Genomic DNA, 11,651 nt, shown 5'->3' with positions numbered 1-11,651 from the left:
TGAAATGTGTACACCTTGTACTTTTTTTCAGTATTTGCAAAAGTAAATTGCTATTGCTAATTAGAGTTAGCATTAGCGTCTCTGTTGCTAGATGACGGTGGTACAGGGAGGAGGGGGTGCAGCCGGGTCACTGAGGCTCGCTCTCTCTTTTTCCCTGCTCAGGTCTGCGTTCAGCACCATCTTGCAATTTGTCAGGACAAACAACTATTTGAGTCGCAAACGACACAATCACCAACAGTGAATTACTGAGCGTCGTTTGGTCTGACGCAAAACGCAGCAGAAAACATGGACGTGCGGGAGGCGGAGCCATCATCGCTGCAAGCGCGGCTTTAATGTCATTTGTTGTCAATCAAATCAGACTTTTTATCTTAAGTAGTACTACCAGTACTACTTACACACATGTAGTACTCTTACACACATCTAGTACTTTTACGCAAGAACGCAGACACTCGCAATGGCTTCAGCCATTGCATATTATCTAGTTTCAAAATTGTATTTGAGCTTTATAAAAAGTGTGAAGTGCGGAAATATCTGTTAATAAACTGAAAAACTACTGTGTCCAGTAAAACCTTAAAATATGGACTTTGCTCTCCTATTAAATGAACAATACATATACACACATTTTTGAGTCGTATTCCTCCTCCACCTACAAACAGTAATAATATCATAAAATAATCCTTAAAAATCAGAAATAGTATTTTTTTTCTCCAAAGAAATATATCTACCAAAAAAAAGTGTCCCTCAAGGTTGCGTTTTAGACCTACATAACTTCTGTTTCTCTTTATGATTTTTCCCAAATAAACTGAGCTAAAACAACACAAACGTTGTATTTTTTACACTTAATAAACGCTAAATTCACTTTATACACTTTCTCTTTGGACTTCTCTCTTTGGCAGTGTCACTGGGTCATAAAGGCACAGCGCTGACATAAGGCGAGGCTGTGTTCCTGTCCGCCGCTGTAAAGGAGGCTCTTCAAGGAGAGGTCACAGAGGTCAGACCAATCCAGATAGCAGCCCACAGCCTCGTGCTACAGAGAGTCCATGTTGTACCCGGCGTGGAGCAAATACAATCTGCAGGACTGGAATGTGATTGGAACGTGAACCGGCATAATTACTTATGTGGAAAACGGAAACAAATAAAAGCAATTGTCACTAATGGACAAATAGATATTTAGAACATAATTGCAATGTTAGATACAAATCAAATATTTATAATGTGTTTAACAGCTCATCCTGTGAAACATCCTCAGCAACATCTCCATGGAGACAAGAGGGTTACGTTCCCTTCAAAGCTTTACATCATAGAGTGAAACAAACCAACAATTTGTTAAATAAATCAGATCCGCACAGAGGTGTCGGCTGCAAACGCATCAGTCTGGCTTGTTTTCCATTCTCAGCCCGGCTCCGGCTCCGGCTCCGGCTCCGGCTCCGGCCCCGGCTCCGTGTCAGTGTGATCCTGGGCCTCCCTCTGCCTCTGCCTCCAGCGCAGTGGAACAATCATGTGCATGCATCTGATCAGTCAACACGGGGTTGCCGGGCGATGTTGGAACGACACACTGGGAAAAAAATGGAGCCAGTATCAACAGCCCTGTGGTTATGGCCCTTTGCCCCGGCCCCCGCTGCACCAATAAAACACTCCCATTGAAATGAATGAGGGGCCTGTGTCGCTGTGGCTCTAAACGCTGCCCGGGCGTGAAAGGGTTATTCTGTGCGCCGCGGATCAGAGGAAGAGGAAGTGTCGCTCCCGTGCGCGGGGAAAAAACGTGTTCTGGAAGTTGAAGATGTGTGATTTCCAGCTGTAGTTTTGAAAAGCTCTGTGGGTTTAGAAGAAGCACTAAAATGTCAGGTAAAAGTGCTAATAAACACAGCAAACTCTACACTCAAACAAATATCCTTTGCTTTATCAAAAAAAAAATCTAATTTAATGAGCTTTTAAGCGTGTTATAATAATCTTTATTCTACTGCATTGGAGTCTCCATCACTCAAGAGGTTTCCCCAGCCTTCCACACACTTATTGGACTTATTATTAAATAGTTTTAGAGCAATATTGCGATGTACAATTGAGAGCACGTACAGGGATAAGCAGTGATTTCTGATGGCTCCCACAAAGTGTAATATTGGGTACTTTTGCCCGTTGTATTCCCATAACTGTGGATTTTGTAGCAGGTCGTTTTGAAACTAGGGGGTCCCCAATAGATGTGATTTCCTTTTTTACAGTGATACATACTGCATTTCATTATACCTTAGGATTACACTTCTCTGCAAGATTCAAATGGGGCCAAAGTTTATTCTAAGAACATTGTTGGGATTAACCTGAGTTTGTTCTCTGCAAATGCCTCAGTGGTTTCAGTGGGGCCCCAGCTCTCTGCTGCCCCCCCGAGCTCCGGCCCTGGAAACTGGACGGAAAAACTAAAGCCCGACACTTTAGTCAAGACAACTGCCCTCACGTCTCACGTCTCACGTCTCACGTCTCACGTCTCACGTCTCACGTCTCACAGACGTGTTGGTGTGAGCACAGACTCCAAAAAAATAGAACAACACAATCATTGTATCAATGCAATTTAATGTTAACAGGTTTTTCATAGAACACAAATTAATTTGCCGTATGAAAAATACACTTTGTTTTCGATCTATATGGGAGAGTGGTACTTCTCCAGAGCAAAATTTATGAACTATACATAATTAATGTCTGATTTACGTAGTAGGTCATTAATAAATTGAGGATTCAAGGCCATAAGATAATATTAGAAACAGCTGCAGAGCATTTGGCTTGAATCTCACGGTGGCTCTTTGGACTGTAAATCCATCCAACATTCTGAACTGTGAAGTACTTAACCTGCTTGTAACTGAATAACTTTATTTAACTATACGTCATAAACGCTCACAACCTGGTGCAACGCTTGGATTCTGACGTTACAGAGGTGGAGGTGGAGGGGGTCCGTGTCAGAAGGCAGCGGCCGGGCGGAGCCCCTTCTTGGCCCCCTGATGGTACTGACTCTCCATTTTCCCTGTGGAGAAATAAGGGCAAGAACAGGATTAATTAACAGATCATCATTATAATACAAAAGCCATAACAGTCTCACCATGTGCCACTTACACAATAATTAAAGGGACATATTATGCAAATCATTTTGAATAAGCTTTTATTTGGAACCAAAAGGGCTCCACAGCGCTCAAAGTCAGAACTCCAGGAGCGTTTCGCTGTGACAGAGAAAGAATAAACGCTTGAAGAAGTTTTTAAGAAACGACCTGTGAGATTTGTACGAGTGAATCATTCGCACGGGTCGTTATGATCGTGGCAGTTCATATTCCACTGGATCATCCACATCCGGCGCCGGGGCCTCTCAGTCCGGCCCGCCAAGCTTGTCCAAGTAATATTTAAAAAATGAGGGAGAGAAAGAGAGAGAGAATGACAGAGAGAGAATGACAGAGAGAGAATGACAGAGAGAGAATGACAGAGAGAGAATGACAGAGAGAGAATGACAGAGAGAGAATGACAGAGGGAGGGAGAGAGAGAGAGAGAGTTTAGAGCTGCTCAGAATCACAGGGTGACATTTTGACCTTTGCAGAGCTGGAGGCTGCTGATTGGAGGAGCCTGGGGGAGCCACACCCACCTTTGCTTTCCAGTCACAAACGTTTATTTGCATTTTAGGAATTCAATGTGTTTTAAGACGAAAAATAATCACAGCCTCTGTCGAGCCTTAAATGCCACAAAAGGACATAATATATGTATATTATATGTATATATATATATAATATATTATTACATATATATTATGCAGCTTTTAACCATGTTTGTCGGTGTAATCCCTCATTTTTAACCGTGTTCTAACGTCCCTTTAATCCTGTTCACGAGCTCCTCTTCCTCTGAGCCTCAGATGGTGGAAAGTACTAAAGTAAAGGTGCTGTACTCGAGTACATTTTACAGCTTCACTACATTTGAGAGGTTTTTAGAGTGTACATGCAGTCGCTTCTGTCAGTTCATTATCTACATAAATATGTGACTATTTCTGCTACATTTGACTTGTTAATAGTTATTTTTCACAGGGATGTATCTGTACTTTTATTACAGTAACTAAACTAGTACTTTCCCCTCTCCATAAATGATGATTCAGCACTGGAGCTGTCACTCACGCTCTCTCAAACACTAAAGACAGTTTTATCATTTTACAGGACACAATTTCACTAAATATTAGGATTGCAAGAATTTTAGATATAAAAGTTTAAGGGAAACGCTTTTTAAATCATGCAACAAGTGCAAATAACAAACATAATCTTAAGAACTAAAACTAACTGAACAAGAAATAGAATACTTTATCATAAATAGAAATATAATACTTTCTTTACAGTGTCTCATTTTGTCACAAAATGCTGCTTTTACAAAGAGTGAAAACACATTAAAGTTCATTTCAGACTGAAATAGCGTTATTTTCTCTTCTATTACAGAAACAAATAAGTGAAGTCATCGTTTGCTTTTTGCTTTAGTTGTTTTGTAGTGAAACGTTCTCAAATACAGAGAGTTTCTCCCACTGGGACGATGTTTCACGTTTCACACTGTTTAAAGCTGCTTCTGCTGTAAAACAAGACAATAACACTGAGGTGACACTCGCCTCATGATCCAAACTGTCAAATGAACTGATACACAAGTCTGCCATCATTAAAGACAAGCTTTGAGTTCAATACTCGAGGAGCTATTTCATTACAGCCGTCGTTCACAACAGAAATCATGATTCAAGATATAATTCTAGCCGTTTACTGAATAATGATGTGACGTGACAGAGAATGTCTTGATGATAATGCTGTGAGATCCTGTCCCTCGGCAGAGACGAAACAACCATCTCTGTGGACAAGACAACACCCCGAGAAAACCTCAAACTGTTTTCTTCTTATACTTGAAATATCAAATACATGGTTTATAATATAACACAATAACTGAGCTTTTTTGCCTTTAAAAAGCCACATCTTAAGTCAATTCAGTGAATTCAGCAAAAGAAATCCTGGTATAAGGAGGAGTAGTTCTTGAGTGGTTCCACGCAGCTCTGGACCCTGCTGACCCCTCGTCTTCTGGTCCTTTAACACGCTCTGATGTCACTGTAATAACACGTGCTATCTCGGTCAGTTCCTGGACATGTCCCCGGTGTGTGGGACTCCAATCGCAGTGTTCTGAGCAGATAAACAGCGCTGACCCGGTCCTTGGACCGGACAGGCTGATAACAGAGTGTGTCCCACTGGCCCCAGGGCCTCAGGAGTGACCAGGAGGTGAGCCAAAGCACCGCTGGCATTTCATCATCGCATGGACTGGATCAGTAATTGTGATTATCAAGAACCACACAATAATAATTGTGAGAATAGGCAGCAACAATGAGTCATTTCAGTTGTATGTGGTAAGTATAAGTACTCCTCATGAAGCTGGTGAGAAATGTTGGTCCATTAGATTTGTGAATCAAGGAATTCCTTTTGTTTTAGACTTTAGAGTGTCATAACTGTGAATAATTATAAAAAAAAGAAAGAAGATATTAAAAGCTTCTACTTTGCATTATTCATCCTTTCCAAGAGAAATAGCTGCCATTTCAGTGACCACAGCTGCCCAGGGCGAGTGACCACAGCTGCCCAGGGCGAGTGACCACAGCTGCCCAGGGCGAGTGACCACAGCTGCCCAGGGCGAGAGACCACAGCTGCCCAGGGCGAGAGACCACAGCTGCCCAGGGCGAGTGACCACCACTCACTCACGTACTCACCACTTTATACATGGATGAATGAAGTAGTAAGTGTTGGTGGGAGATGTTTGTGTCGTGTATGAACATGTGACACATGTGAAGATGGAACAGAAGTGGTTCATCATGTAAAGTAAATGTCCTGTCTTCAACAGTCTGCACACACTGGCAGAGGCAGAGAATCTACTCATCCATATTCAAAATCGGAACATTGTTTGCATAGATGTGTTGGGACATATTATAAACTGGTCTAATGGCAACATGGACAGATTAAACAGACATGGACCCAGGATCAGTCCTTGGGGAATTCCAGAGGTTAATGCCTCTGGAGTTGGTATCAAACTCCAAACCATCTGGTTAAAGGGATTCTACAGAAGTCCTGGTCCGTGCACAGCTTCAGCTTCAGGTTTCACGCAACTTTTTGGATTTAGTGTATGACTTTTATTTCCCCAGGAAAGTCCCACTGAGATTAAGATTCTCTTCTGCAGAGGAGTCCTGGCCCCAGAGGGGAGGAGCCTATTGTACATGTTTTTAGTGGTGGAGGAAACCTACGCAGACACAGAGAGAACATGCAAACTCCACACAGAATGACCCATGAAGGATCGGGAATCAATCCCAGGACCTTCTAGCGAGAGCGCTAACCGCTGCGCTACATAATATATATGTTTGCTGCATTTATTAGCATCTGGCAGAAGTATTTGTATTTTGTTACTGTACTGTAGATTTCTCATGTATTTCTGGTGACTTTTTACTTCTACTCTTGACTTTTTTAACCTCTCTGTTCTTTCTGCTCCTACATTATAAAACCAGCTTTTATCCATTTAAGCAGCTGATGTAGAAAAACTCAAAATAAGTATCTTAACTCTTGATTATATCTGTTGTATCTTGATTTAGGTCAAATTAATGTTTCAGTAATGAATTCATTATTAAGTCCATAATTTAATGAATTGAACTGTGGGTTCTTACTTTTTACTTGGTGTATTTTTGTAATTTTACTCAAGTAAAAGTGATTTCAGCTGAACTTTCACTTTTACCACAGTTATGTTTTAGACGACTAACAGTACTTTTACTTGAGTAAGATAAGATGACCTGTAAGAGTACTTCAGTACTTCTGTCACCTCTGAGTGTGCTTGATATGGTTGGAAAGTAAAAGTACTGTAAGTAAGTAAACCTTTTAGATAACGCAGGTTAAGTATCTGCACTTTCTACTCCACTCCATGTTGAAACAGAACTGAGTAGTAGAAAGTACTTTTCATATGGTTTAAACAAACTATGTGAAATACATAGACTTGTTTCCTCTTTAAGTACTTTATTAAACTACTTCTAAACATTTACTTAAGCAGATTGTTTATGTGCTGCTTACACTTTTACTTGAGTATTTTCTTTACCCCAGAATCTGCACTTTTACCCAAGTAACAGAGTCATTCTCCCACCACAGTTTATATGTCAGCATAGTATCCACTGTACTGCAAATGTGTACTATAGTATTCCTGTGTACAGTAGTATTCCTGTGTACAATAGTATTCATGTGTACAATAGTATTCTCCTGTGTACAATAGTATTCTCCTGTGTACAATAGTATTCTCCTGTGTACAATAGTATTCCTGTGTACAATAGTATTCCTGTGTACAATAGTATTCCCGTGTACAATAGTATTCTCCTGTGTACAATAGTATTCTCCTGTGTACAATAGTATTCCTGTGTACAATAGTATTCCTGTGTACAATAGTATTCCTGTGTACAATAGTATTCATGTGTACAATAGTATTCCTGTGTACAATAGTATTCCTGTGTACAATTGTATTCTCCTGTGTACAATAGTATTCTCCTGTGTACAATAGTATTCTCCTGTGTACAATAGTATTCATGTGTACAATAGTATTCCTGTGTACAATAGTATTCTCCTGTGTACAATAGTATTCTCCTGTGTACAATAGTATTCATGTGTACAATAGTATTCATGTGTACAATAGTATTCTCCTGTGTACAATAGTATTCTCCTGTGTACAATAGTATTCCTGTGTACAATAGTATTCCTGTGTACAATAGTATTCCCGTGTACAATAGTATTCTCCTGTGTACAATAGTATTCTCCTGTGTACAATAGTATTCCTGTGTACAATAGTATTCCTGTGTACAATAGTATTCCTGTGTACAATAGTATTCTCCTGTGTACAATAGTATTCTCCTGTGTACAATAGTATTCTCCTGTGTACAATAGTATTCTCCTGTGTACAATAGTATTCCTGTGTACAATAGTATTCCTGTGTACAATAGTATTCATGTGTACAATAGTATTCCTGTGTACAATTGTATTCTCCTGTGTACAATAGTATTCTCCTGTGTACAATAGTATTCTCCTGTGTACAATAGTATTCTCCTGTGTACAATAGTATTCATGTGTACAATAGTATTCCTGTGTACAATAGTATTCTCCTGTGTACAATAGTATTCTCCTGTGTACAATAGTATTCATGTGTACAATAGTATTCATGTGTACAATAGTATTCTCCTGTGTACAATAGTATTCTCCTGTGTACAATAGTATTCTCCTGTGTACAATAGTATTCCTGTGTACAATAGTATTCTTGTGTACAATAGTATTCCCGTGTACAATAGTATTCTCCTGTGTACAATAGTATTCTCCTGTGTACAATAGTATTCCTGTGTACAATAGTATTCCTGTGTACAATAGTATTCCTGTGTACAATAGTATTCTCCTGTGTACAATAGTATTCTCCTGTGTACAATAGTATTCTCCTGTGTACAATAGTATTCCTGTGTACAATAGTATTCCTGTGTACAATAGTATTCATGTGTACAATAGTATTCCTGTGTACAATAGTATTCCTGTGTACAATTGTATTCTCCTGTGTACAATAGTATTCTCCTGTGTACAATAGTATTCTCCTGTGTACAATAGTATTCATGTGTACAATAGTATTCCTGTGTACAATAGTATTCTCCTGTGTACAATAGTATTCTCCTGTGTACAATAGTATTCATGTGTACAATAGTATTCATGTGTACAATAGTATTCTCCTGTGTACAATAGTATTCTCCTGTGTACAATAGTATTCATGTGTACAATAGTATTCATGTGTACAATAGTATTCTCCTGTGTACAATAGTATTCTCCTGTGTACAATAGTATTCTCCTGTGTACAATAGTATTCTCCTGTGTACAATAGTATTCTCCTGTGTACAATAGTATTCCTGAAGGGAAAAAGTGACCCAGTCGTTCTCGGCTGCGTCACATTCTGGCTGAACTGAGCCAGGAGTGTGCAGAGTGTGCAAACTGCAGTGGAATGCAGAGTGTGCAGAGTGCAGTGGAATGCAGAGTGTGCAGAGTGCAGTGGAATGCAGAGTGTGCAGAGTGCAGTGGAATGCAGAGTGTGCAGAGTGCAGTGGAATGCAGAGTGTGCAGAGTGCAGTGGAATGCAGAGTGTGCAGAGTGCAGTGGAATGCAGGGTGTGCAGAGTGCAGTGGAATGCAGAGTGTGCAGAGTGCAGTGGAATGCAGAGTGTGCAAACTGCAGTGGAATGCAGAGTGTGCAGAGTGCAGTGGAATGCAGAGTGTGCAGAGTGCAGTGGAATGCAGAGTGTGCAGAGTGCAGTGGAATGCAGGGTGTGCAGAGTGCAGTGGAATGCAGAGTGTGCAGAGTGCAGTGGAATGCAGAGTGCAGTGGAATGCAGAGTGTGCAAACTGCAGTGGAATGCAGAGTGTGCAGAGTGCAGTGGAATGCAGAGTGTGCAGAGTGCAGTGGAATGCAGAGTGTGCAGAGTGCAGTGGAATGCAGGGTGTGCAGAGTGCAGTGGAATGCAGAGTGTGCAGAGTGCAGTGGAATGCAGAGTGTGCAAACTGCAGTGGAATGCAGAGTGTGCAGAGTGCAGTGGAATGCAGGGTGTGCAGAGTGCAGTGGAATGCAGGGTGTGCAGAGTGCAGTGGAATGCAGAGTGTGCAGAGTGCAGTGGAATGCAGGGTGTGCAGAGTGCAGTGGAATGCAGGGTGTGCAGAGTGCAGTGGAATGCAGAGTGTGCAGAGTGCAGTGGAATGCAGAGTGTGCAAACTGCAGTGGAATGCAGAGTGTGCAGAGTGCAGTGGAATGCAGGGTGTGCAGAGTGCAGTGGAATGCAGGGTGTGCAGAGTGCAGTGGAATGCAGAGTGTGCAGAGTGCAGTGGAATGCAGAGTGCAGTGGAATGCAGAGTGTGCAAACTGCAGTGGAATGCAGAGTGTGCAGAGTGCAGTGGAATGCAGAGTGTGCAGAGTGCAGTGGAATGCAGAGTGTGCAGAGTGCAGTGGAATGCAGTGTGTGCAGAGTGCAGTGGAATGCAGGGTGTGCAGAGTGCAGTGGAATGCAGGGTGTGCAGAGTGCAGTGGAATGCAGGGTGTGCAGAGTGCAGTGGAATGCAGTGTGTGCAGAGTGCAGTGGAATGCAGTGTGTGCAGAGTGCAGTGGAATGCAGGGTGTGCAGAGTGCAGTGGAATGCAGGGTGTGCAGAGTGCAGTGGAATGCAGGGTGTGCAGAGTGCAGTGGAATGCAGGGTGTGCAGAGTGCAGTGGAATGCAGGGTGTGCAGAGTGCAGTGGAATGCAGGGTGTGCAGAGTGCAGTGGAATGCAGGGTGTGCAGAGTGCAGTGGAATGCAGGGCTCCAGTTGCAGACGAGGACTTCACTCTTTGATGACAAGTTCACTAGAGCAAGTCAATTGGCCGCTTAAGTTTATATGTTTATTTATTATATGTGAAGTTTAGAATGTATAAATGTCGTGTTTGATCGTCAAGCAAGTTTTCTAACTGAAGAGAGAAAAGTGTTGAGGTTTGAGAGATGCTGATGATGCATGACCTGCCTGTGACGAGGCTCCACTGTATCAGTGCTGGACAATAGTGGCACCGCACGACACCACCACGATCCAGACTTTTCACAGAGACGACGCTCGAGCGGCGCGAGTCACACATGAATCACTCATGAAATATAACATGGCAGCTCTTATTGTTGCTTGTTATTGAAATGTTCCATAGTAAAGTATCAAAACAGATCCATCTCCATGGAGACAGGTGATGTCGCCGGGTGAAGTTCCAAGTCAGATCTATGGAGAGCTCAGTAAGAATGCAAACGAGAGTCAAATTGTAGATGAATTTAAATATCTTGGTGTGACTTTGGACTCTACTTTGTCTTTTAAAAACGTTTACAGATTGATTTATATTCGTAATTTTTCACAAATGAGACCATTATTGCCAGAAAATGCGGGTAAAATGTTTCTTATTCTTATGAGTGTTATTTCACACATTTAATATTGCATTACAATTGGTCAATGACAAACCAACTGTATCGTTAAACAAAAGAGCCTTAAAAATAGAACATTAAAAAACCTTATATCATCATTGAGGACGAGGAAGATGTTTGTGCTTTTCTCTAACTCCATTTAACCTCAGTTTGAGTTCTCGACTTGCTCTTGTTGCGACACTTTGATCGATCAGATTCAAATATTAGTCCTGATGTTACACGTTTCCTGCTGCTTTCGTCCAGATTAATACTGCAAAGAACTCAATTCAGAGAGATGCAGATATCAAGGTTAGAGACCCTCTGGGTTTAATATTATACTGCAAATAACATAAAAACTATTTTCAAGTACTTCAAAAACAGAGTACTAATATCTAATTATTATATATTTAAAAGGGATTCATTCTTTATTGTAAGACAGTTTCTAAATATGTACAGTATTTGTGATGAGTTGAGGTGCATTAGAAGGTAACATCTCTGTATAATGGTACAGACAGTACTGTATATATTCAGTACACGTGGACACGCCTCCGGGGCGCGGCAGCATGACACGTTTGGGCGTTTAAGTGGCTGTCGTGGTTACGTTCCAGTGACACCCCCCCCATGAGGTGTGTGTGTGTGTGTGTGAGTGTGTGTGTGTGTGTGTGTGTGTGAGA

General features: G+C 41.4%; 1 protein-coding gene across 1 annotated transcript in view; it reads right to left on the bottom strand.

The window, feature by feature from the left end:
- Positions 1-2,629: 2,629 nt before the first annotated feature.
- Positions 2,630-11,651, bottom strand: part of trip4 (thyroid hormone receptor interactor 4) — a 156,588-nt gene continuing 147,566 nt past the window's right edge. The window contains exon 13 of the mRNA XM_072464897.1: positions 2,630-3,007. Within this exon, the coding sequence (XP_072320998.1) occupies positions 2,943-3,007 (65 nt within the window). The 3' untranslated portion in view covers positions 2,630-2,942. The remainder of the gene's footprint in view (positions 3,008-11,651) is intronic.

The sequence above is a fragment of the Eucyclogobius newberryi genome, unplaced genomic scaffold, assembly GCF_026437365.1.
Source record: "Eucyclogobius newberryi isolate DKJ021-1_F unplaced genomic scaffold, fEucNew1.0.hap1 SCAF_5, whole genome shotgun sequence".
Taxonomy (NCBI): domain Eukaryota; kingdom Metazoa; phylum Chordata; class Actinopteri; order Gobiiformes; family Gobiidae; genus Eucyclogobius; species Eucyclogobius newberryi.
Note: the sequence above shows the minus strand (reverse complement) of the source record. Positions and strands in the feature narration are given on the sequence as shown.